Source organism: Hemitrygon akajei, chromosome 16 (genome assembly GCF_048418815.1).
Source record: "Hemitrygon akajei chromosome 16, sHemAka1.3, whole genome shotgun sequence".
NCBI classification, from domain to species: Eukaryota; Metazoa; Chordata; class Chondrichthyes; order Myliobatiformes; family Dasyatidae; genus Hemitrygon; species Hemitrygon akajei.
Window position 1 is genome coordinate 68,495,413 of NC_133139.1, and position 27,726 is coordinate 68,523,138.

The following is a 27,726-nucleotide window of genomic DNA, read 5'->3' on the forward strand; positions in this document are numbered from 1 at the left end:
CTAAATATGTCAGGGATGGGGTAAGAAGGGGAGGAGGGGCATTAACAGAAATTAGAGAAGTCAATGTTCATGCCATCAGGTTGGAGGCTACCCAGCTGGTATATAAGGTGTTGTTCCTCCAACCTGAGTTTGGATTCATCTTGACAGTAGAGGAGGCCATGGATAGACATATCAGAATGGGAATGGGACGTAGAATTAAAATGTGTGGCCACTGGGAGATCCTGCTTTCTCTGGCGGACTGAGTGTAGGTGTTCAGCGAAACAGTCTCCCAGTCTGCGTCGGGTCTCACCAATATACAAGGCCACACCGGGAGCACCGGACACAGTATACCACAACAGCCGACTCACAGGTGAAGTGTCGCCTCACCTGGAAGGACTGTCTGGGGCCCTGAATGGTGGTGAGGGAGGAAGTTATTTCACAAATCTGATTTCTGCCAACTAATCCCCAGGACTAATGAAATCATGTTTTTCTGCTTATTCTTGTTTGATATGTACTACTGTACCATGTTAAGCCATCACGAAGTTATTTTACCACATGTAATCAATTTTAGTTAGGAGCCCATCTCATGCAATATTGAAGTTAACTACACTAACCTCTTTAACGGGATTCACATTTCCTTTTATTGGCTCCTTGCTCTTTTTATCATCCGTTCCTCTTTTTCTTCTGGTTTTACCTAATGAGACAGAATTTCAACATGAAAAGCTTTGCTGCACAGAAGTTAATGCTTCTGGGCAAATGTTTCTAATTTCCACTCTGATTGCCTAACTCCTCATTTTGAGAGTGTCAGCCATGATATTTCCTGGATCCAAGGAAGTCCAACAATGTCTGCATCATTAACCTAATCCATTTAATACTGACGTCCTAACATTGGAAGCAATGTTATTACCAGCTCTGACAACTGCATGTTATGTATTGGGCTGGCAAGGGGTTAAATTGCTCAATCAGCCAGATATTGTTTTGGTACTGAAGGCTTTCTAAAAAGCTGATTGTGTTGAGTAGTTCCAAGAAAAGCTAATGTAATTGAACTTCAGAAATCAGCACAGCAGCTCCATTTCAAATCAGGATGAAAATTTTAAAAAGGTCTCCAAATTCTTCTGCAGTTTATCAGTAAAAGCTGGAGAGGGTTTTAAACTGAGCCAATTCCATCATGGGCACTAGCCTGCCCACCAGCGGGGACACCTTCAAAATGCAATGCCTCAAGAAGGCAGTATTCTTCATTAAGGACCCTCATCATCCAGGACATGCCCTCTACCACTGGTGAGGAGGTACAGGAGCTTGAAGACGCACACTCATCATTTTATGAACAGCTTCTTCCCCTCCACCATCAGACTTCTGAATGGTCCATGAACCCATGAAACCACCTCACTATTATGCTCTCCTTATTTTTAATGTAACTTAAAATATATGTTTCTGCCTTTCACTGTGCTGTTGCTGCAAACCAATAAACCTCACATCTGTCAGCGATAATAAACCTGATTCTGATATTTCAGTACTGCTCTCAAATAAGAGCAAAAATTTTAAATGACAGTTCTAAGTAGTTTGATTTGTGACAAAGTTAAAAAGAGAGGGAAAAAAATGCAGCTCATTACCTGAAGATGATAACTTCTGACCATCTCCTTTTGACTCTTTGTCCTGAGCTGGTTTGCTGTCTTTCTTTACGTTTGCTGCATCACCATTATCCAAATCCTTTCCATCACTCAGTTCTGATATTAACAACCTGCTTTGTTGACCGAATTTCTTCACAGAGACTCTGTGGATTCAGAATTTCAACTTTACTTTCAGTTCAACTCCCCTCAAATTTAAGTGGTGACCCACATGAGATACTGTCACAGAAGTTGAACTCAGATAACTTTCATCTGTGAAACAAGGAAATGGCTGGAAAGTGAATCGACCTGTTCATCACTTTCTGTTCTCAGATGAAATTCGCATAGCTAACCATTGTCCAGCCCATGGCTCAGGTACATAATGTTCAAGTTTAATTGTTAATCAACCATATGCATGTACACAGCAATATAGTTATGCTAGCACATGCAGTTACAAAATAATATTAGCACAAATCCCTGAGTGGCATAGCCTGAAGACTGGTGGTGCATGGGATGCTGTCCTTGAGCCATGTTTCTGCAAGAGCAAGCACGCAGCAGTTCCTCGACTTGTGTTGGGCCAATCCAGCTTGCCTTTGTAATGGACACAGGAGTTGATTATGTACAGTTAGAATAGAATAGAATAGAAACTAAAGCAGCCAATTCTACCCAAATGGCAATAGAAGCCATGCAGTTCTCACATAGAAGACTGATCAGAAAGTTAATGCCATTTGGATGCAGAGAAGAGAGGTTCCAAATCTACCTCACTGACAGCAGAGCTTTCAATATTTGAATTTAAGCACACTCGCTATGGGCAAGTGGTTTGTACACTATCTCAAAATAGGCTATTGCTTATCTGTGAAGAAGAAACTCAGAAGCTACATGAAGAATTTATGACACAGATGCTGGAGGAACTCAGCAGGCCAGGCAGCATCTAAGGAAGAGAGTACAGTCAACGTTTTGGGCCGAGACCTTTTGGCAGGGCTGGAGATAAAAAGCTGAGGAGTAGAGTTAAAAGGTGAGAGGAGGGGAAAGAGAAACACAAGGTGATAGGTGAAGCATCTTTCCTTCCCCCGTTTTCCACAGGGATAGTTCCTTGCACGACTCCCTTTGTCCATTCATCTCTCCCCACTGATCTCCCTCCTGGCACTTATCCTTGCAAGTGGAACAAGTGCTACACCTGCCCCTACACCTCCTCCCTCACTGCCATTCAGGGCCCCAATCAGTCCTTCCAGGTGAGGTGACACTTCACCTGTGATTCTTTTGCAGTCATATTCTGTGCCCAGTGCCCCCGGTGTGGCATCCTGTATATTAGTGTGACCCGATGTAGACTGGGAGACTGCTTCGCAAGCACCTACACTCCACCTGCCAGAAAAAGCAGGACCTCCCAGTGGCCACCCATTTTAACTTCACTTCCCATTCCCATATGTCCATCCATGGCCTCCTCCACAGTCGCAACGAGACCACACTTAGTTTGGAGGAACAACACCTTATATTCCGTCTTAGTAGCCTTCAACGTGAAGGTACGAACATTGATTTCTCGAACTTCCGGTATTCACCCCCCCCCCCACCAACTTCACCATTCCTGTCCCTTTTTCCTTGTCTCACTCATCTCCTTGCCTGCCCATCGCCTCCCTCTAGTGTGTCTCCCCACTTTTCTTTCTTCCATGGCCTTCTGCTGTCTTCTATCAGACTCCTGCTTCTCCGGCCTGTATCTCCTTCACCACTCAACTTCACAGCTCTTTATTTTATCCCTCCTCCTTCACGTTTCTCCTATCATCTTGTGTTTCTCTCTCCTCCCCCACCCCCGCCTTTTAAATCTTCTCCTCAACTCTTTTTTTCTCCAGCCCTGCTGAAGGATCTCAGCCCAAAATCTACTCTTTCCCATAGATGCTGCCTGGCCTGTTGAGTTCTTCCAGCATTTTGTGTGCGTTGTTTGGATATCAAACATCTGCAGATTTTATCTTGTTTGTGAAGAATTTATGAATGCACTTCAACCTGGAGAAGTGTAGGGCAATGAATTTGGGTCAGGCGAGTTAGCAAGAAAATACATTATAAATTACACATGTTAAGATACAAGAGAAATAGGTGGATATCGTCATCCATGCTCATAGAAGGCCCAAGGACAGAAATTGAATGACTAAGCCAACATACAGCACACCGAGTAGACAGGGATATATGTACTCTGTGAGATGTTGAAAATATAATAATACACCAACCTTTAAACCTATTTCTTCTACACTCGACACAGATTTATGTAAAAGACACAAAGGATATATAGAGTATATAGCATTAAGGTTTAGCTATAGGTTTCACAGACTAGCAAGAGTTAATGTATGTGATACAAGACGAACGCTCCTGTAGGCATGAGAATTGCAGCAGAGAGATTCTTGAACTTCACATGATACATATCCAAACTACATAAATGACCACACTTGAGTATTGAGAGCATTTTTGAGGATCTAAGAAGTGATGTGCTGGCATTGGAGAGGTTCAGGAGAATGACCTTGGGAACAAAACGTTAATGAATCAGGATCATTTGATGGTTCTGGGCCTGAACTTGCTAGCGTTTAGAAGAACGAGGGGGATCCTACTGAAATACTGAAAGGCTTAGATAATGGAAACGTGCACAGGATGTTTCCTGTGGTGGGGGAGTTAACGACCAGAGGGCAAAGTGTCAGAATACAAGGATGTCCCTTTAGAACAGAGATGAGGAGGAATTTCATTAGCCAGAGGGTGGTGAATCTGTAGAATTCATTGCCACAGATGGCTGTAGAGACCAAGTCATTGGGTTATAGTCTTGATTAGTAAGGGTATCAAACATTATGGAGAGAAGGCAGGAGAATGGGGTTGAGAAGGATAATAAATTAGCCATGACGGAATGGTGGGACAGACTCAATGGGCTGAATGGTCTAATCCTTTAAGGTCTTATGAAAGGAGTATTACCCACCCACCTATCCTGTCAGGTAGCTCCAGCATCATCTGTGGAAAGGTCTGTAATCCTCACACTGGCCTCATTAGTAAGCTCAGAGCACAGCAAACCAGAGTGGGAACACGTCACTGTCAGTCCCCAGCAACGTCTCAGGAGAGCAGCAAGAGGCACAAGACCATGAAGCACCATGGGAAACGTAGTAAATGTACAGGGCCACGATGCATAAAAGCAAAGGTGAGGCGAGGTAACATAGAGTACAGGATTTCACATTAACACCTTAAAAGACATATCAAAACTTTCCTTCATTTGGTTATCAGTGAATTTCCTCAGCCTCTGGAACACACACAACCCTCCAGTTAAAATTACAACATTCAGGCAAAGCACACAAGAGTAATAGCCCAGCTAGTCTCTCAAACCTGCCCCACTATCCAACGTGATCATAGATGCTTCAGTGCTAGTTGCACAAACCCTTCAATTCCATGATCACATCTGATTTTATATTTATTTAGAGGTCCAGCACGTTTACAGGCCCTTCCAGCCCAACAAGATCGCACTGCCCAATTACACCCATCTGATCAATTAACCTACTGATCCATATGCACTTGGGATGTGGTTGGAAACCAGAATACCAGCAGGAAACCCACGCAGTCATAGAGGGAATGTACAAACTACTTACAGAAAGTGGCGGAATTGAACGTAGGTCAGTAGCACTGTAACAGCATTGTACTAACCACTATGTTATTGTGCCACTCCTCTGTGGAAAATTTCACCATCTCTGCAACCACTTTGTTTAAAAATCCTTGGATGCCAGCAATGGGTCCCAGTGACTTGTCTGGCTTTAGTCACCTCAGTTTTTGTAATACTGTGGCCCTGGTCATAAAGATAGTTACAAGTTCTTCCATGCCTTTTAAATGTTGATTTTGGAATACCTGTAGTTTCCACCACCATATAGACTGATGCAAAGCATCAGTCTAAGTTATCTGCCACATTTTCTGATATTAGTTCTAATTTCACATTCCAGGAATCCCATGCTTTCCTTACTAACCATAGTAATTTCAGTCAATATCTGGGTGACTTTGGAATTAGATTACTATGTCACAGCAATCTGCTAGCTCCAAGAAAAATCTTACGCCTACAAGATCTAAAGCTCAGTACAGTTAGCCCTCATCCGCGGGTTCCGCATGCGTGGATTCAACCGTGGATCGGGAAAACCTGGAAGCCCTCTCTCCAGCACTCGTTGTTTGAGCATGTACAGACTTTTTTTCCTGTCATTATTCCCTAAACAATACAGTATAACAACTATTTACATAGCATTTACATTGTATTAGGTATTGTAATGTTCTCGCTCGGGTGTAACAAACCCGAATTAAACATCGAGTTAAACCGGAGTCAATGAAAACAAGGTCGCAGTAAGATTAATCATTTACTGTTCACTCTTCACATTAACGTATGTGGTGAAAACTGTTGATAAACCAATACAAGATTGGTACAGTGTTTGTTTCCTTCTAAATATCACATTTACATTGTGAATACTTGCAAAGGTAAAGCTACAATAACTACATTACATTAAAGTGCAGCATACAGTCAGAATCTACCTGCTCCATTGACTGCTTTAAATACACTTCAACACAAACTATCCCGATTCTTTAACTAATGAAAACATAAACCTTATCGACCGTCGTTACTTTTAACAGAATCAGCGTTAACATTTTAATTCAACATATCGATTATCTCATGACTTACAGCATTGCTTTCACTGTGTCTTTGGTGCGTAGAGAACAAACTGCTCGTGCTGTGGCGCCACATGTGAGCGCCCCCCACCCTTGCGTTTATCCCAAACCGGTATTTTCCCACAAGACGCAGCGAAACCGGATGTGATGTCATCGCAGCCGCGATATATTACAGACAAATGAATTTATTTAAACAATCCTAACTTTAACTAAAAAATGCTAACAAATTACTAAGCGAAAATATTATAAACTAAATAACTGCCATAAAGGCAGCACAGGTATTATAAGTAGTCTAGAGATAATTTAAAGTTGTTCTGGATTCGGCAACAACAAATATATAACTGAGGCAGGTTTTTTATAACAAATAAAACTTTTATTAAACACTGAAAAAAAAACCAAAAGTAAACAAAACTAACGTAACCGGAAGTCAACTGCTCTGCGGCAGCTCGACGAGTTCTTAAAGCGATAATGCGAAAAATACTTCTTAGAAGTAGTAATGTGAAAGTCCAAAGTTTTACTCAGTTCCATAGGAGAGACTTCTTTCTTTTGAAATAATTTAAGTTCTCTTTCGTGGCGATACTGCTGATTCCCGTCGAAGAATACTTTCCCCGGAGGACTTACGATCGGAGAAAATAAAACGGCTTAAATGCACTGACCTTTCCTTGGCGAAACTTTACCAAACCTTCTATTCTTCTGGCAGAACAGAGGTTATCATGGGCACAGCTAACGAATTCCTTCCGAATGAGGATTAAACAAGGTCAAGCCTGCTTCACCGTCGAAATCGACTTTCCCGATTCTTCTGGATTTCCGAACTCCGACGAATCTTCACTCTCCACTTCTAAACTGACAGTATTATAGCGAAACTGCCGGCAATAGCCATTTAAAACTTAAGGCAGAAAATAAAACTCCATTTTTAAACGAAACTGCGTCATAATATGCAGCAGCATGGCGTCACCGGTGAAGTCGACCACCGACTGCCCTGAGAGGTCACAGGGAGGGGTCCTCCTTTTATACCCTGTTGAGAAAAACCTATCACATGACCTCTCACTGGCGGGAAAATGACATCACTCCACCATCACAAGACCATTACCTCATCTCCAGCAGCTCAACACCATGGTCACGTGACAAGTACATGATACCCATGAGTACGTAACAAAGTATACAGGAGGATGTGCATAGGTTACCGCGGATCGGGAATCGGAAAATAATGGAAATTCTCCAAGTTGGAACAGGTACATCCGGTATTATTTAGCGTCAGTTAGTCAAACGTTTGTCTTAGTATATAGTATATACTGTTACAAATGATGAACAACTCTGATGGGCAGAAGGGTACAGAATCGCCAATGCCCCCCCCCCCCCCCCCCACTTTTGGAGAATCGCAAATCGCTACTATTTCGATGCTGTTATCAAGGAAAGGAGAGAGACACAGGAGCTGCCAGGACAGTTGTTATTGATAACAGCTCATACAAATTAATGAGAGAGAGGCACAGCTAAGGTGGAATGTCTCCAGCTAACAAAAGAGAATGGAACCATTGATTACTGCCATTGTCTTTTGGAGAAGGTTTGTGTACTTGGTACTGTTCTATTCATTGAAACCCCTCAGGGGACAACCAGAGTGGGCTGGTTTGATGGGTTACATCACCCTAACCTGATTGACACCTGAGACCCCGTGAGTGGGGATAAAAGTAGGGTCTGGGGAACACCCCTCAGACGCAACAGGAGAAACACTATGAGGCCGGTGGGGGCTTGTGTGTGTGTCCACCCTTGCCTGGGTGACGAGTCCTCCACGGAAGAACGGTCTAGCTAAAGGACGGAGGGGTCATAAGTGAATGGCCACAACAACAACGCATCGACGGATCAAGATCGTAAAGGAAAGTTGGCAAGTCAATAGCTGTTACTGTTCTCTCTCTCTCTCTCTCCAACAATTGCAACACAGCAACCAACAACTACCCTGCATGAACTGAACTTTATATTTCCATCAGACAATTCATTATCCCCTAGACAACGATAGAGCTTATTTCTTATTGATTATTATTATACCCGCACTTTTAGGTTTAGTATTGATGACATATATTATCTGTATATTTGTATTGATATTATTTTTGTGTATTTTTACTAATAAATACTGTTGAAAATAGTATCACCAGACTCCAACGGACACTTCTATCTTTGCTGGTAAGACACCCAGTTACGGGGTTTGTAACAATACTTCACCTTAATACATATAAAGCACTTAAGAAACATATGTATTTCAATAATTAAACCACTGTGTTGCTTAGTAATACTTGTAGGTTTCATCGGGGCAGGGCCTTCACATGCTCCATTATTCTCACTTTACCTTTTAAAATTGTTCCGATCGTTGACCAACTGTAGCCTAATGCTTTTCCAATGACCAATGGTGTTTCACCTCTTTCCGATCGCTTTATTATTTCCCCTTTATTTTCAATCATGATTGTTTTCCATTAACGGAACAGAAACACTGCGGATTCAGCAGCAGCCGCGGGCGGCGGGTCCTGAGCTCCATCAATGGAACAGAAACACTGTGGGCAGTGGATCCTGAGCTCCACTGGGTCCTAAAGTCCACCACACTGACACAGTTTAAATAAGCTCCGGTGCTCCGCCGGGTCCTAAAGTCCACTGACTTGAGTATACACATTTTTTCGTATCCGCAGGGGGTTCCGGAACCAATCCCCCGTGGATAAGGAGGGCAGACTGTAATTCATTATAGTTACAAGGACAAAATGGCGAATTCTTTAAAAATCAATTCCCCTCTTACCCTTACACAAAGAATAGAATTTTTCCACATTAGAATACTTACAAATTTTCCTTTAAGTTAAACTTAAAGAGGGTGAGGGATTCATCTGAAGAATTGGTGTACTTCCTCAGCAAACATGTATCAGAGTTGTCCACCTGTGTTAGAAACAAAATCTCGTTACCAGGTGAAACATGAGGGAAAAAAGGCCGAAAAATAACAAAATAAGCAGCTGCAAAGCTTGCCACTATTGAATGGCATCTTTTAGCAGAGCAGTGTCTCCTGGAATCCAGGTTCAGTTATTTGACAAATTGAATGTGTAGATAGATAGATAGAAACTATGTTCTAAAAGTCTGAGCTAGAAAGCTATGTAAATTTGGAAATTTCCTCTGTAGGTACTGTATTTGTGATGTTAGCTGACACACAAACTTACTTAAAATGTTACGTTTAAAAAACAGATCTATATAATTGGTCCCAGATCACCAGTTTCAGAAACAGTTATCACCCTACAATCATCAGGCTCCTGAACCAGTATGGATAACATCAATCATGACTACACTGAATTGATTTTACAGACTCACTTTCAAGGGCTCTTTGCAACTCAAGTTCTTCTTATTTATTTGTATAGCTTGTCTTCTTTTGAACATTTGTTTGTCAGTCTTTGTCTGATTGTGTATAGTTTTATGTAAATTCTGTTGTATTTCTTCCCCCCCAAGAATGCCTGCAAGAAAATGAATCTCAAGGTAGTATATGGCAACATATTTTTAAATAATAAATTTACTTTCAAAGTTGATTTTTTTTTTAAAGTCAGAATAGTCAGGGGTTATTGGGGGAGGGGAGAGAAAGGGCAGGTATGCACTGCATGTGATCTTAAGTGAACGGAAAAGCAGCGCAGCATTGCAGCCAAGGCGGTAGTGGTGTAGTTGGTACAGTCGCTGCCTCAGAGTACCAAAGCATCAAGTTCAATCCTGATCTTGGGTGCTGTCTTATGGAATTTGCATGTTCTCTCTGTGACCAGTTCTCGCTGAGGGGTCAGCAGCTTCAAGTTCCTGAGCAGCACCATCTCACAGGATCTGTTCTAGGACCAACACACTGATACCATCACGAACGGGGCATGCCAGTGGCTCCGATTCATTAGTTTGAGGAGATATGGTACATCATAGACCAGCAAATTTCTATAGATCTATCATGGACAGACAGACTGCGTCACCTCTGGGTGTAGGGGCTCCCGTGCACAGGATTGAAACAAAAAAAAACTAAAGGGCTGTAGACTCAGCTCAATCATGCTCCATCACTAGCCTTCTCACCATTAAACATTGAGGACATCTTCTAAAGAAGGTGCCTCAAAAAGGCGACATCCATCATTGAAGATTTGTTTGTCAGTCTTTGTCTGATTGTGTATAGTTTTATGTAAATTCTATCGTATTTCTTCCCCCCCCCCCCCAAGAACTCCTTATCATCCATGACATGCCCTTTTCTCATTGTATCCGATCTGTCAGGGAGGTGGTACAGGAGCCTGAGGATGCACTCAACATTTAACAACAGCATCTACCTCTCTGCCATTGTATTTCTGAATGGTACATGAACCATGAACACTACCTCACTATTTTACTTTCTTTGTGCACTATCTTTTCTATATTTCTTAATATAACCAATAGTAATTTGTAATGTATTGCACTGTACTGCTGCCACAAAACAACAGATTTCATAACATTAGTTATAACAACAAACCTGATTCTGATATCCAGAAATGTGGTGGTTGGTTAATTAGCCCTTGGTGTGTAGGCAAGTGGTAAAGAAGGTAGCGGTGAGAATGTGGAGGGATAATAAATGGTTTAATGTAAGATTAGTGTAATCAGGTAGCTGAAAATCAGCACAGATTTTGCGAGCCCAATGCCCTGGTTCCATACCCTTTCTCTCTATGGTCTCATAATCCTAACTGGAATGACAATAACTCAGAGAAAGTGTTGGCCACGAACAGAGAAAAGTGATAGGCGAGAGAACCCACATTTATATCAAGCTTAAATAAAAAGGTAAAACTCTCAAGAGTCTGGTAAGTGAAGGGGGTGAACACCAGAGATACGGAAGTGACTTTACATTGATAGCAATGCATTTTTAAACAGTTTCAACAGTTTGGTGCCAGTTATGACTCAGTGGGTAAACACACACTTTCTTCTTCACCACCACCCGGAGGTGGCAGAAGACTAGATGATCAAACCTCACCATGTCCAGTACTGAGCAAGCGTCCTAGGCATATGTACCATTATTCTGTAAAGCAAAGATGCTTTCAAAAATAATGAAAAGTATCTAGATATCAGAAATTTTACTATAAAGAACAGTAAACAGTTATCTTTCCATTAAGATGGCGATGTGTTTGATTGCAGTCGCTTCTACAGGGTCAACAATAAGTTTACTGTCCTTTATAAAATGTGTTTATGATTGCTAGACCCCCACTACACATTAAGAACTTAAAGAACTGCAGTGGAACTCCATCAGCGAGTCGCTGATTGGCGGAGAAAGTGAAGGAGCTGGACTCGGTGTGGATAGTGCATCGGAGAGCGTTCGGAGGAGTTGGTGTGCAAAGGCAGTGTGCAGTCTAACAGTGAGTAATTGTCTTAGTCACTTATTGTGATCACAAGACATTGCTGGACATTATTAATGTGGAATGCTGCAAGCTCCATTCACTGATTTATTGGCGGAAGGTAGGGGAGCTCCGTGGCCTTGGCTGTGGCGAAGACTAGGTTTCAAGCTGCAATGTCACTTGTTTACAGCCGGCCAGGAGAGAGGCAGAGTTGGTGTGCACTTCTGGAGGTGGTGTGGTGTGGTGCCAAGCTGGAATCAGTGCTGCCTCCTAGTGTTTGCATGGCAGAAGGCAAGATGTATTGAAGAAGGGTCTCGGCCCGAAACGTCGACTATCTGTTCATTTCCATGGATGCTGCCTGACCTGCTGAGTTCCTCCAGCAATTTGTGTGTGTAAGCAGTATCGTGGTCAACTGTAGATTTCTACAACATTCATGGAGCCAGGATCTTGGTCTATATTTTTTGTGTGACTATATTTTACTGATTTCTCATATGTGCTCTGTGTTGTGTGTGACTGTTGATACTGTATTTTGCACCTTGGCCCCAGAGTAATGCTCTTTCATTTGGCTATATTCATGGCCATCGAAGGGTATGGTTGAATGACAATTAAACTTGAACTTTAAAAAAATTAAATCAAATCAATTTTTGTGTGACCATCTTTTGCCTTTAAAACTGTATCAGCTCTCTTAGGTACACTGTCGTGCAGTCTTATAAGAAAATCAGCTGGTAGGGTGTTCCAAGCATCTTGAAGAATTTGTCACAGTTCTTCTGCAGACTGGTTGTCCCACTTGCTTCTGTTTCTCCAGGTAAACCCAGACAGCCTCGATGAGGTTGAGATCAGGGTTCTGTGGCTGCCATACCATCTGTTGCAGAATGAAGTTAGAACAATCAGACGCCTCCCTGATGGATGAGAATCTGCTTGTCCTTCTCAACATTGAGGACTGCATAATTATGACCAGATTTCCAACTCTATTTGCAGAAATGCAGTCCCAAGCCTGCAGGGAAGTCAGCAGACACTCATCCATGTAGCACTCCCCAGCTCTTCTACAGACAAACTGCCTCCTGTTTGAGACAAAAATTCCAAATTTTGACTTGTCAGTCCAGAGCACTTGCTGCTATTGTTCAGCACTGCATTCCGTGTGTTTTTGTGTATAAATGGGTCTCTTGGTGTTGTTTCCACTTCGGAGGAATGGGTTTTTGGCAGCAACTCTTCCATGGAGGTCACTTCTGACAAGATTCCTCTGGACTGTGCAGGAGTGGATAGTGATTTCTGAGAGTTCTGAGCTGATGGCAGTGCAGGACTTCTTCCGATTTAGTAGGGAGTCAGTTTGATGTCTCTCATCTGCTGCGCTCCGTTTCCAGTCTTCAAACTTGCCCGCTTCTTTGTGCTTCCCCAGGCAGCACATCTTGAAACTCCTACCTGCTGCAAACTTTCTGCTTGGGAGAGACTGTGCTGATGATTAAACTGTCACATCTGCCACACCTGTACCTTTTAGTTTGGTTGTACTTTGCCCAGTTTGATTCTTTCTACACCTGTTTCAGTTAAGCAGTTTATTTCATTCAGCTCATTATGTCATCGATCATTAGTATCCTCTCTGTTATCTTTGTTTAATCATGTACTGGGTTACATACCGACAATGTAATCAAGCTTTTATTTGAAAATGGGTCTATTACTTAATGTTACTTTCTTTAACAAAATACAAAAATTTCTCTGCAACAATTAATTCAAAATGCTTATGGGAGTTTATACAAAAATAGGCCAACACAGTTCCCACTTTATACCCATACTCATGTTTCTGAAGGATACCTTTGGCAGTAACATACTTCAGGACAATCTGCGTGAGAGGTGTAAAAATTTCTTTAACAGTACTCACTGTATATGGCGTATCAGTCTTCGTTTTTGAAATGCTGAACCCAATCTGATTTATATACACGGTGGGGTGGGGTGGGGGGGGGAAGAAAGAAAAAAAATGTATTACCAAAGATTTACTGAACAATAAGCTGCATAAATGAGCAAGAATTCTTAAGTACTTGGTGGAAAAAAATTGCTTTGTATTTTTCAGCTGCTCTTGTGACATATTCCATACTTATTTATTGAGGGTTGCTGAGCCGCACAGCTCAAGGGGCCAGAAGGGCCAGTGGGCATAATTTCAAGGTGAATGTCAAGGAGACTGTGTCTGTGTGTATACATACACACAATTAACAGACTGTTGGGTAGGCACTTAGATGAAAGAAAAATGGAGGACAATGTGGGAGGGAAGGGTTAGAATGATCTTGGAGAATGGCCTATATTGTTCTATGTTCCAATCCAACTTGGCTATCAAACAGCCTAATAATCTGAAGATAGCAGAGGGATCAAGGGAGAAGATGGAGAAGTAAAACTAGGGATAAGAACACATGTAGAAATTGGTATGTTTCAAAGGAGCAGCACATCAGTAAGATTTGGAGAGAGATGAGGAGATCCTTGTGATGATGGAAGGGGAGGCATGGGGTGATGGGGAATGGTGAGATTCAAGCAAACAGCTTTGGGTCATTAGAGTCTTAAACTTGATCTCTCGTCTTCTCTGAGCCAGACAGCCTCCGTCAATAGTTTTGGAAGAATTGCAAAGCCACTGATCTGACATTATCAAACTTGGGCTTCAATAAGCAGAACATTTAAGCTAAGCAGTTTAATGGGGCATAAAGCGCTAGTGCTAATTTTTCCCAAGTGGATGGGGCTATCTATTTTTGCATATCTGTGAAAGAGGGAAAAAAAAACTTTATCAAAAAGGAGTGTTATCAAACCAATCCCTGTACTCTATAACACAGTAGGGAATCATTAAAACTGTGTCTTTTCCATGTTACACAACATTTCATTCAAAGTACTTACCAAGATCTTCTCCAAGACTACGTTGTTTCTTAATTTAAGACTTGTGAGGTTTACTAACAAGGTTCCATTAGTGTAGAAACCAAATGTGTTCAAGTAAATTGTTGATCTTGTATCATCCTAAAAAAAAGGTGAAAAAGATCGTGAGTACAGAGAAATCCAATTAGGTTATGCCTCAGCAGCAGGCAAAGTCAGCACTGGGTTTGCATGAGATGCCTTCTCTCAAATAGCTAACTACACTCACTGTTCACTTCTAGGACAGTGAACAGCCTCTTCAATTGAAATACATATCAAAGGCCTTCTCCTCATTGAAAGACTTTGTTAAATATACTTATTCAAAGTTCATTATCAAAGTACAAAAACAGTTGCAAGCAAATGTTTGTGAACCTTTGTAATTAACTGTTTTACTGTATTAATTACTCAAAATGTGGTCTGATCTTCATCCAAGTCACAATAATAGACAAACACAATCTGCTTAACTAATAACACACAATTATACTTTTCAAGTCTTTATTGAACACAGTGTCTAATCATTGCTAAAAGAATGTGAACCTTTGTATTTAATAACTGGTAGAACCTCCTTTAGCAGCAATAACCCTTACCAAATATTTCCTGCAGCTGCTTTCTTTCCCTTCCATAAATTTTAAAAACTGACAAGGCAAATGTAACAAATTTCTGTTAAATAACTGGCTTAAGCCAAAATGGAATTTAATTTTTCTAAAGGTCAGCTCTGTAAATTTAACTTGAATAAAGGATGTAAATTGATTTTAATTAATTCTATTTACAACATGAACATTTATTTTGCCATGTTGAAGCAGTGTGCTGTGACAACATCAAATTTTTTTTTTACATGAGGAACGAAACCTCTCATGGAGCCATCCACTGATGGGGCACCATCAGTACAGATGCCAACAGTTCCTCCAAGACAGACATTTTGTTTCCAGATATGAAGACAAAATATCTTGGACATTTTGCTTGTTTTGAGCAGCTCTTTGCAACAGAAAAAGTTTTCTTGAATTTCACCATCATTTACAATATCTTACAAATAACCATATAACAATTACAGCATAGAAACAGGCCATCTCGGCCCTTCTAGTCTGTGCCGAACGCTTACTCTCACCTAGTCCCACTGACCCCCGCTCAGCCCATAACCCTCCATTCCTTTCCTGTCCATATACCTATCCAATTTTACTTTAAATGACAATACCGAACCTGCCTCTACCACTTCTACTGGAAGCTCATTCTACACAGCTACCACTCTGAGTAAAGAAATTCCCTCTCATGTTACCCTTAAACTTTTGCCCCCTAAGTCTCAACTCATGTCCTCTTGTTTGAATCTCCCCTACTCTCAATGGAAAAAGCCTATCCACGTCACCTCTATCTATCCCCCTCATAATTTTAAATACCTCTATCAAGTCCCCCCTCAACCTTCTATGCTCCAAAGAATAAAGACCTAACTTGTTCAATCTCTCCCTGTAACTTAGGTGCTGAAACCCAGGTAACATTCTAGTAAATCTTCTCTGTACTCTCTCTATTTTGTTGATATCTTTCTTATAATTCGGTGACCAGAACTGTACACAATACTCCAAATTCGGCCTTACCAATGCCTTGTACAATTTTAACATTACATCCCAACTCCTATACTCAATGCTCTGATTTATAAAGGCCAGCATATCAAAAGCTTTCTTCACCACCCTATCCACCTTCAGGGAACAATGCACCATTATACCTAGATCATTCTGTTCTACTGCATTCTTCAATACCATGTATGTCCTATTTGGATTATTCCTACCAAAATGTAGCACCTCACACTTATCAGCATTAAACTCCATCTGCCATCGCTCAGCCCACTCTTCTAACTGGCCTAAATCTCTCTGCAAACTTTGAAAACCTACTTCATTATCCACAGCACCTCCTACCTTAGTATCATCTGCATACTTACTAATCCAATTTACCACCCCATCATCCAGATCATTAATGTATATAATGATTAATGCTACAACATGACATTTGTTGGTGAAATCTGTTGACTCGTCAACCTGGATTGAGAAGCTGTTTTTCAGTTTATCACTCAAAACCTCTTCAGCATCTTGTGATGTGTCATTAACGCATCAACTTACCTTTTCAATTTCTCATACTGCATCTTGCTCAAGCATTTTACACACTATAATTTTACCTGCTGGCATCATTAGGTTCTCACCAACTGTATGAATTTTCCTTTTCTGAGTAAATGTTCTGCTACTAAATAACTTGCTTCTGCGCCTTTTTACTGTGACCTTATTAATAAAAGCTTTAATCTGTTTGTTTTGAGATTCCAATAGCCGTTTAAAATAATCAGCACTTTTACTGTCACATGGCTGTATTTTGTAGTTAAGTCAATTTTGCTGGAGCCATAGCTATATTTATAAGTTGCTTGCCACAGACTAGGCTCAATGGGATAGGACAACTTGGATCCCCAGACCATGTAAAACCCATTGATAAGTAGCCTTCATTATAAAGACTGACTTTTTCATTATAAAGACTGACTTTTTGTGTGTCCATTGTTGCATGATAAGAACAGCATAATTAATAACTAAATGAGAAAACCACAAAAAATCCAAAAACTTCACAGTACAATTCACTTCTAACCTACACAATCAACCTTTTGCAATGTTTACAACAGCCAGTAGCTGAGTCGTGGTGCTATACGACCTATCTTTTGAATGAAAATTTCTCTCTAATTTTCTAGAGTTTGCTTACTCCAAGAAGTCAGTCAGTGCGCAAGGGGAAATTGGGAGTTAATTCAGGAAGGAGAGGCTGACATCACAGCCCAAGTTGGGCAAGTCCATTCAAAGCATGGAAAACTCCCTTCACATCCCTCATCCCACATCCTCCCCTTCATGCAATACATCACTCCTCATTTACCTACTGTCCTCTCCCCTTGCAAAATGTGCTCACCACTAGCCTACCATCCTTCCCTCAGTGTAATACAGCTCTCGTCAGCCTACCATCCTCTACTCTAAGCAATACATCGCTCACCAATTATCAGTCCACAGTCCTCCCCATCTCATGACAAAAACTGAGAATGGACTCAAGCAAATAAACACGGTCCTACTGCGCAGTGCCATACTGGACTGAGAACCATCAAACGAGATTGCTAAGAGGCCTGCTCAGTCATTGCCCATCACTGGTTAGCATTGTTAGCATTCCAGAATGTACAGAATTTCAAAATATAATGTTTAATTTTTTTTACTCATGATCTCTCACGGAACTCTAGGGTTCCTGGGAACCCCAGATGAGAAACCCTGCCTGAGAAGTTCACATACTTTTTTGAACTTAGACTGTGATTGTTTAAATGGTGTACAACTGTTTGTGTGTTATTAGTTTATTATTTCTATCATAGTTATTAGTTTAGGCAAATTGTGTTTGTCTATTACTGTGACTTAGATGAAGATCAGAACACATTTTATGAATAATTAATGCGGAAAACCTGGTAATTGCAAAGGGTGCACAAACTTTTTCTTGCAACTGTATGTCACCATATATTACCCTGAAATACATTTTCTTGTGGGCATTCACAGTCAAAACAAGAAATACAAGAGAATCAATGAAAGACTACCCCCAACAGGATGGGCAAACAACCAAAGTGCAAAAGACAACAAAATCTGCAAGTACAAAAAATGATGATGATGATGATAATAATAATAATAATAATAAACAATAAATATTGAGAACATGAGATTAAGAGTCCTTGAAAGTGAGTCCATAGGTTGTGGAAACAGTTCAGTGATGGGGCGAGTGAAATTATCCTCTCTGGTTCAAGAGCCTAATGGTTGAGGGGTAGCAACTGGTCCTGAACCTGGTGGTGTGGGTCCTGAGGTTCCTTTACCTCCTTCCTGATGTAAGCAGTTAGAAGAGAGCATGTCTTATATGGTGGTGTCATTGATGACGGATATGGCTTTACTGCAACAATTCTCTGTATGGAAGTGTTCAATGGCTTTACCTGTGACGAACTGTTCGTATGTTATCTTTTGTAACTTCATGCATAAAAAAATAACAAAGAAAATATGGAACGCGGATAAATCATATACATTCTTAGTTTTACTTTTAGCAAATCATGCATGTATGACATGGTAGCTTCATGATGTATGTAATTTTTTTTAAACATGTAACCTGTAATAAATTTAAATAAACAAGAAAGCTTAAAAATTTTATATATATATATAAAAAACATAGGTTCTGACAGCTCTGGACATCTTTCTTCTGCACATGTTGGCATCTCGAACAGTGTGTGACTAGCTTCACTGGATGACATGGATAATAAAGAGTGAGTACAATGTCAGACACCATTAATTTCCTTTACCCTCTTGAAAAACACCTCACGCTGCTTTGTCCATTGTTAATTCTTCCCAATTTGCAGTAATGACTTCAAGGGGTGAAGAACTGTATCAAGGTTTGGCAAGAACCTTTTGTTGTATTTGACAAATCCTGAGGACTGTAACTGTGTCCTTTGGCCTAGAAACATCCACCACTACTTGAATTTTCTCAGCACACTTGTGTAATGCTTGTGCATCAATGATGTGATTACAGTAGGTGATGTTTGGTGTCAATAATTCACATTTGTTACGTCATTGTCAGAGCCCATAATCTTCTAATCTTTCTAATGCTGTCTTGAGATTTTGGAGATGTTCCTTGTCATCACCAGTAACAATGATGTCATCCAAATAACACTGAGTACCTGGGCAACCTTGCAGCACCTGGTCCATAGCTTTCTGCAGATGGAACTCCAAAATTAGCCTATTACAGTGATAAAGCCCATCTGTCAGTGTTTATGATGAGAAACACTTTGGACTCTTCCACCATCTCTATCTAAAGGCAGGCCTCAGCTAAGTCCACTTTGCTGAAGTTTTTCCCTCCTGAAAGGTTTGCAAAGATATCCCTATCCTGGGTAGAAGGTGTTGATCTATTTTCAGCACTGGGTTGATGGTGACCTTAGAATAACTACAGATCCTGACAGACCATTCTACTTGGCTACGAGGACCACTGACATTTTCCATGAGCTCCATTCTACCTCGGAAAGAAGTCCTTCAGCCTCCATGTGATCTAGCTCATTGGGAACTTCATCATGGATGATACAAGTAACTAAGCAGGCTTCTTTGTAAAACTTGGGTGTGGTATTTTCATTTAACATTATTTTGCTCTTGACATGTTTTGAGTTTTCCAAAGCCATCCTTGAACACTTCTGTGCATCATTCAGTACCCTTCCTAATTCACTTCCAGTTGACTCTCTTGCAGGGGATGAGGCATGCAATTGGTGGATGGATCTCAATTCAAGTTGTAGTTAACTCACGTGTAGACAATCACATCCCCGCAATGCTGGCCCTCCCGTTTTTACTACATACAAGCTCAATGTGGCTTGTTGGTTGTTGTATCTGTTACAAATACCATTCCCATGGGAGTTTTCTCCAGTACAACTTCTTAGTTGGATAACTGCAGGCTTCAGTTCACTATCTTTGAAATGCCTTTTAAACTCAGTTTGTTGAATGGCTGGAACAGTTGGAGCCAGTGTCCAATTCCATTTTAATTAATTTGCCATTCACTTCTGGTTGTCTACTATTAGTTTTCATATCAAAATCCTCAAGGCTGCCCAGATCCGTGTCATTCTCATATTCTGATTTTTTTTAAAGAAATCAACAGCATACAGATTTGTGCTCATTTTGCAACGGCAACATGACTTTTAATTCTTACCCTGGGCAGTCCATTTTCAGTAAATTTCATCTTCGAACTGCATTGGTCTGGTGTATGCAAGACCTCTGCCACAATGCTAACACAATTTGTTCAACCAGGCATTTTTGTTTACTCGTTGCAATTTGGTTCACACTCACTTTCAATCCTGACTGCAACTCAATTGCGTCTGTCTGCTGTCTCCATTGATACAGCTATTTCAACTGTTCTTTTACATATAAGTTGTGCTTCAGCTAGGAGTCGTTTTTGAATGCTTTCTTGTAAGATTCCACTAACTAAACGATCTCTCAGTGCATCATTAAAGTTCACTGAACTGACAGTGCTCAGACAACTTCTTCAATCAGCCACATAGGCTGAAATAGATGCCCCTTCCTTTTGATTCTGCTTATGAAACCCAAAGTGTTTTGCAATCAACAATGGTTTTGGTTCTAAATGTTCCCACATTACTTTCATGATATCAGCAAAGCTCATTTTGGCAGGTTTGACTGGAGCAATTAAAACTTCTAAGCAAAATGTACGCCTTTAAACCCAATGCACTTAGCAGAACTGGCACTCTCTTCTCACTGGCTATTTCACTTGCTTCAAAATACTGTTCACTTCACTCAGCGTGTATATAGGCCAAATATCCATTGTGCAATCAAACACAGTCAGCTATTTCTGCTTTTTAAAGTAATTATTATTACTGTTTTATGATCACAGTGAGTATTACTCACTGTTTATGAACCTGTGAATCTGTCTTGTTTTCTGCTTTAAAAAAAACACGACTGTTTCTCTTCCTCAAGAGACACGTGCTGTATGCTTTTTTTTAAACTCAAACATCACCATTTTGTTGGCAAATGGAGGGGAAGCTGCGTGGCCTATAACCGTGGTGCTGCCTGTTTGCAGCATGGACACGAGGCACAGTCAGTGTCCTCCCCTACAGGCAGTGTGGTGTGGCGTCCGTGCTGGAGTTGGTGCTGTCCCCCAGTGTTCACTCAGCAAAGACGAGATGTATTGAGTTCGACTGCAGACTGTTGCAACGCTCTTGGACTCAGGAACTTGGACTTTTTTGTTTGTGTGTGACTGTATTTTTACAGTTGTCTTATACGTGCTATGTTTGCCTGGTGCTGAAAGGCAGTTAGCACTGTGTTTTACACCCTAGCCCCTGAGTAACTGTTCTGTTTGGCTCTTTTTATGTACGGTTGAATGACAATTAAATGAACTTGTAATCAGGTCACTCAGCAAAACCCACATGGTTATAGAGAGAGCATGCAAAACCCCACACAGAAAGCATCAAAAGTCACAAGCAAACAATTCCTCTTGGCTTGAGTCATCAAGAAATGACTAATACTCTTGTAGTGATAACACATGATAAATGTTTGAAGCAATCATTTTGCTTATTCCAACAACTCTCCTGTGACATGGTTTCTACTACTGTTAAAAATTCTGTTGCTTGAAACAATCATGAACAAAAACATCAGACACGTAGTTTGATTGCTATTAGTAACTGAATTATGGAGAAGATCAATTATAAAAAGAGATTGTATGGCAGAATGATTTAGTACAAGAAGCCTATATGTCACATTAGTGAACAGTAAACCCTGATGCCCTTTCATGTTCTTTGTCCATATCTTACCACTTTCTCCCTTCCAAGTATTTGATTACCACAGGCAGGGTCTGGTGTTTTGAACCACTCTCAGCAAGGGTGGCATGGTGGCATACTGGCTAGCACAATGCACTGGAGTTCAGTTTTCGTCACTGCATGTGAGGAATTTCTATGTTCTCCCTGTGACTGAGGTTTCCTTCAGGTGCTCAGGTTTCCTCACACAGTCCAAAGATGTACCAGTCGGCAGGTTAATTGGTCATTGTAAATTGTCTTGTGATTAGGCTAGGATTAAATCAACGGATTGCTGGGTAATGTGGTTCGGAGGGCGGGAAAGGGCTGTGCTGCATCTCAATAAATAAACAAAAACAAATAAATAAATAAAGCAACAATTACAAAATGATGGAGGAACTCAGCAGGTCGGGCAGTGTCTATGGAAAAAAGTACAGTTGACATTTTAGGCCGAGACCCTTCGGCAGGACTGGAGAAAAAATGCTGAGGAGTAGAGTTAACAGGTGGGGAAGTGAAGAGAGAAACACAAGGTGACAGGTGAAACCTGAAGGGTGAGGGGTGAAAGAAAGAGCTGGGAAGTTGATTGATGAAAGAGATACAGGGAAAAGGGAATGGGGAATGGTGAAGGAGAGGGTGGGGGGCATTACCAGAAGTGTGAGAATTCAATGTTCATGCCATCAGGTTGGAGGCTACACAGACAGAGTACAAGGTGCTGTTCCTCCAACCCAAGTGTGGCCTTATCACAACGGTGGAGTGTTATCGGAATGGGAATGGGAAGTGGAATTAAAATGGGTGGCCACTGGGAGATCCCACTTCCTTTGATGGACAGACTGTAGGTGCTCGGCGAATCAACTCCCAATCTACATCGGGTCTCACCGATGTACAGGAAGTCACACCAGGAGCACTGGACATGTACATGACCCGAACAGACTCACAGATGAAGTGTTGCTTGGAGCCCTGAATGGACGCGAGGGAGGTGGTGTAGGGGCAGGTGTAGCACTTGTTCTGCTTGCCTCCCCACCCTTTCACTATTCCCCATCCCCTTTTCCCTCTCTCACCTTATCTCCCTACCTGCCCAATGCCTCCCTCTACTTTCTTCCATGGCCTTCTGCCCCCTCCTATCAGACTCTCCCTTCTCCAGCCCTGTATCTCTTTTATCAATCAACTTCCCAGCTCTTTACTTCATCCCTCCCCCTCCTGGTTTCACCTATCACCTTCTGTTTCTCTCTCCCCTCCTCCCACCTTTTAAATCTACTCCTCAGCTATTTTTCTCCAGTGCTGCTGAAGGGTCTCTGTCTGAAGCGTCGACTGTTTACTCTTTTCCATAGATACTGCCTGGCCTGCTGCGTTCCTCCAGCATTGTGTGTGTTGCTTGGATTTCCAGCATCTGCAGATTTTCTCATTTGTAAATAAATGATATGTGGGTTTCCATCAAAATTTCCTTCCCACATCCCAAGGGGGATGTAAAGCAACACACAAAATGCTGGAAGAGCTCAGCAGGGCGGGCAGCATCTATGGAAATGAACAGATAGTTAACATTTCAGGCTGAGACCCTTCTTTGGGACTGAGAAAGGAGGGGAAGATGATAGAATAAAAACATAGGGAGGGGAAGGTGATAGGTGAAGCCAGGTGGGTGGGAAAGGTCGAGGGTTAGAGAAGAAAGAGTCTTATTGGAGAGGAGAGTAGACCAGAGGAGAAAGGGAAGGAGGGGGGACACAGGGGGAGGACATCAGCAGGTGAAAAGAGCTCAAAGCTCACGGGGGGGGGGGGGGGTAGTGGAGGACTTTATTTACCAGAAGGATAAATCAATATTCATGCCACAATGTTGGAGGCTACCCAGATGAATACAAGGTGTAGTTCTTCCACCCTGAGGGTGGCCTCATCTTGGCACAAGGAGGTCGCCATGTCGGAACCAGAACAGGAATATCTCATGGGAGATTTAAATGCATATGAGCAGGGTCTGCATCAAGCAAACAACATAATACTCTAGTGTTCTCCCAGTTATAAAACAGCATAAATCTGTCATTTCCTAATTTTTTTTTAATAAACTGACTCAACATCAGAAGTATTGAAATAACCACATAAAGTTCTCAATTACAGCCGTATGTATGGTGAAGGGCTCAACAATCATTACTACATCATGAAAAACCAATACTGACTTGGCAATTGGCATGTGTAAGAAAATCTGGAAATTCAAGTCTCGACCTCCACACATTGATATACATTCTGCTCCACTGGAATCAAGACAGATCAGTTGAATCAATGCGAAAAAATATTTAAAAGAAGATCACAATGCAAGATACGAGTTGAGGAGCAACCAATCAGCAAGAGGCAATGCATAAAAGGAGCCACCTTTCAATCAGGACGGCGAATGAGATTTAAAAGGCAGAGCTTCACAGCAGTTTCTCTGAGTTAAGAAGCAACCAATCAAGAAAGGGGATTCATTAGAAAGGGCCAATAAAAATGACTCATGTGCAAGCCATTCTTGTGAGTGAGTCAGCGATCAGCTTTGGCTCATCAGCTGAGGCATGATCAGGCTTGGGTGAGGTGAAGTATCTGGTAAATTTCTCCTTTTCTTATTTGTTCATTCCTTATGTTAGGGCATAGTAGTTTAGTGAGAATGGCTCCAGGGGCAGTGTTTTGTGCTGTGTGTGGGATCTGGGAAGTCTGGGAGACCTGAGAGAACATATTATGAAACTGGAGCTGCAGCTCGATGACCTTCAATTCATACAGGAGAACGTGGTGGTGGCAGGAGCTACAGGGAGGTAGTCACCTCTAGGTGCAGGAGGCAGTTGGTTTTGCGGAAGTAGAGACTTGGACAGATTAGGAGAATGGGCAATGAAATGGCAGATAGAATACAATACAGTGTCAGGATGTGTATGGTCATGCACTTTGCTAGAAAAAAGAGTAAACTATTTTGTAAATGGAGAGAAAATACAAAAACTGAGCTGCAAAGGGCCTTAGGGGTCCTTGTGCAGGATTCCCTAAAGGTTAATTTACAGGTTGGATCTGTGGCAAGGAAGGCAAATGTGATGTTAGCATTTGTTTCAAGAAGACTAGAATATAAAAGCAAGGATGGAATGTTGAGACTTTATAAAGCACTGGTGTGGCCTCACTTGGAGTATTGTCAGCAGTTTTGGGCCCTCCTCTTAGAAATGACATTCTGAAACTGGAGAGGGTTCAAAGGAAGTTTTTGAAAATGATTCCGAGATTGGATGACTTGTCGTATGAAGAGCATTTGATGGCTCTGGGCCTGTATTCACTAGAATTCAGAAGATTGAGGGGTGACTTCATTGAAAGCTATCAAATGGTGAAAGGCCTTGATAAGAGTGGATGTTCCAGGAGGTCACAAAGAACCCAAGGTAACATCTAAGGAACTACAGGCCTCATTTGCATTGGCTAATGTCAGTGTTCATGAATCTACCATCAGGCAAACAGTGAAGAATAATATGCGTGGTAGGATTGCAAGGAGAAAGCCACTACATTCCAAGAAGAACATTGATGCCTAGCTAAAGACCACGTGGATAAGCCAGAGGCTATTGGAAGAATGGTCTGTGGACTTACAAGTCCAAAGTAGAGCTCCCTGGCTTAAATGAGAAGCATTATGCTTGGTGAAAAGCAAAACTGCATTCCAGCAGAAGAACCTCAACCTATCTATGAAAAATGGTGGTGGCAGTGTCATGCTTTGGGTCTGTTTTGCTGCCTCTGGACCGGAACAGCTTGTCATCATTGACAGAACTGAACTGTACCATGAAATTCTACAGAAACAGTCAAGGTATCTGTCTGAACTGGAGCTCAAGAGAAAGTGGGTCATGCAGCAAGACAACAACCCTAAACATACAAGTCAGTCTATCGAAGAATGGTCAAAGCAGAAGGAAGTTCACATTTTGGAATGGCCAAGTCCTGACCTTTATCCTATAGAAATGTTTTGGAAGGACCTGAAGCAAGCAGTTCATGCAAGGAAGCCCACTAATAACCCAGAGTTGAAGCAGTTTTGTAAGCAGGAATGGTCTAAAATTCCTCCAAGCTGTCCTGAGCTGATAGGCCCAAACACGAGGAAATCTGCAGATGCTGGAAATTCAAACAACAACACACACAAAATGCTGGTGGAACACAACAGGCCAGGCAGCATCTATAGGGAGAAGCGCTGTCAACGTTGATAGGCCTGGTAGCTTCAGTTTTCACCACACAACTTCATGTATCTTCTAGGCAAAGACCCTTTCTCTCCCAGGGATGAAGTCATTGGAGCTTTTGTTGGTGATCTCGTAGCTCTGGGTGATAAAGTTCAAAGGAATTAGGGGATTCTCAGATTCCTGTAAATAATGGGTTAAGTACCGACTATGTCTGTGACTGCAGTGTGTTTGAATAATGTCTCTCAGCTGCTTCTTTGGAGCAAGATAAGGGTTAAAGTTCACACAGATCCACATAAGAAGGGCGCTGAGTAGGCTACGGTCAATTATGGATAACTCTGAACACCCTCTACATAGCACCATCCAGAGACAGAGAAGCAGTTTCAGCGACAGGTTACTATCGATGCAATGCTCCTCAGACAGGATGAAGAGGTCAATACTCCCCAATGCCATTAGGCTTTACAATTCAACCGCCAGGACTTAAGAACTTTTTAAAAGCTATTATTAATGCTTTTTGAGATAGTGATTTAGATGCATATCATATTTTTTACTGAGTTAAGTATTGTATGTAATTAGTTTTGCTACAACAAGTGTATGGGACATTGGAAAAAAAGTTGAATTTCCCCATGGGGATGAATAAAGTATCTATCTATCTATCTATCCTGATTTGTCACACCTTTTGGTTTTGACAAAAGGCAGTACCTGACATTCCTTTCTAATTAAAGTGGCTGGAGTGCCTAGCAAACTGATTGTTCTTTTGTATCAATAGTCCATTGACTTGGCTGGAGTGCCTATCAAACTGATTGTTCTATTGTATCGGTGGCCTTATAACTTCTAACAATTCTGACATCAGGCAGTGACCTCGCTGACCCGCCGGCTGAGCTCGAAGAAATAAACAGGTGAAGAGATAAGTAACGATCTTTTGTGCTGTGGTTATTTGGTCTGGCATTTTTTAAGTTTACATTGGTTTTTACCGGATGGGATTGCTCGCCTCATGCCCAACCCTCCTCGTTTCGCAGCCAGGCTTGGGACCGTCCATAGCAGAGTTATGTTTTCCCCTCTTTGGTTCATTGTCTTTGAGAACTCTTTAATTCAACTGGTTCATTAGCTGGACTGATGAATGCTGCACATCAGAAATCTCCCCTGAATCAATGGCTGGCAGCAAAAAGCTTCAAGAAAGAGAAGCTCGGGGGATGTCACGTGATGACGTAGGATCGAGACGTGGAAATCCAGCTCTCCCGTAAATTTAAAAAAAACTAATAAATTAATGTTTAACTGAAGAAAAGTTGGTAAATATTTTCTAAAAACTACATCTAAACCACTCAGGATTTTCCTTACATATGCCCCCTAAACAGACGCAGAAGAAAACTACTACTTTGAAGACAGTACAAGTTGGGCCAGCCACCATGAAGAAGCCTCGTACTCAAATGCATCTTACCTCCGGCGCTACAGAACAGGAATCGACGGCAACATCAACAGTCTCCAAGAAGGAACAACAGGAACTCCGCGTGCGCGAAGGAAGGGACATGCGCAAACATGAGCAATTTGAACTACAAATCTCAGCTACGATTGGAAATGGAAGTGAAAATGAATCCGAGGTGGATTCGGATTCTCTGGAACATACAGATGAAGATGAGGAGGTAAAAGAAGAGGTTGGAGGTGTAAGATCTTCTGGAGATATAAGAGAAACTTTGGCGCAAATAATGCATGAATTAAAAGAATTAAAAACATTAAAAATAATAAAAGATATTAAAAATATGAAGACTATGTTTGATAAAATGGTGAAAAAACAGGAGAAAATGGACAAGAAAGTTAAAAAACTGGAAGAAATAACGGGA

The 27,726-nt window shown here is 41.4% G+C and overlaps 1 protein-coding gene across 5 annotated transcripts in view; it reads right to left on the reverse strand.

The window, feature by feature from the left end:
* gpr108 (G protein-coupled receptor 108) overlaps positions 1-27,726 on the reverse strand; it is a 94,944-nt gene that overhangs the window by 54,011 nt on the left and 13,207 nt on the right. For all 5 annotated transcript variants that reach the window (XM_073069101.1, XM_073069100.1, XM_073069099.1 and 2 more), the window contains exons 2-6: positions 14,444-14,560; positions 13,449-13,493; positions 9,061-9,152; positions 1,590-1,750; positions 594-673 (exon numbers count right to left, since the gene is read on the reverse strand). In XM_073069101.1, the coding sequence (XP_072925202.1) occupies positions 594-673; positions 1,590-1,750; positions 9,061-9,152; positions 13,449-13,493; positions 14,444-14,560 (495 nt within the window). The remainder of the gene's footprint in view (positions 1-593; positions 674-1,589; positions 1,751-9,060; positions 9,153-13,448; positions 13,494-14,443; positions 14,561-27,726) is intronic.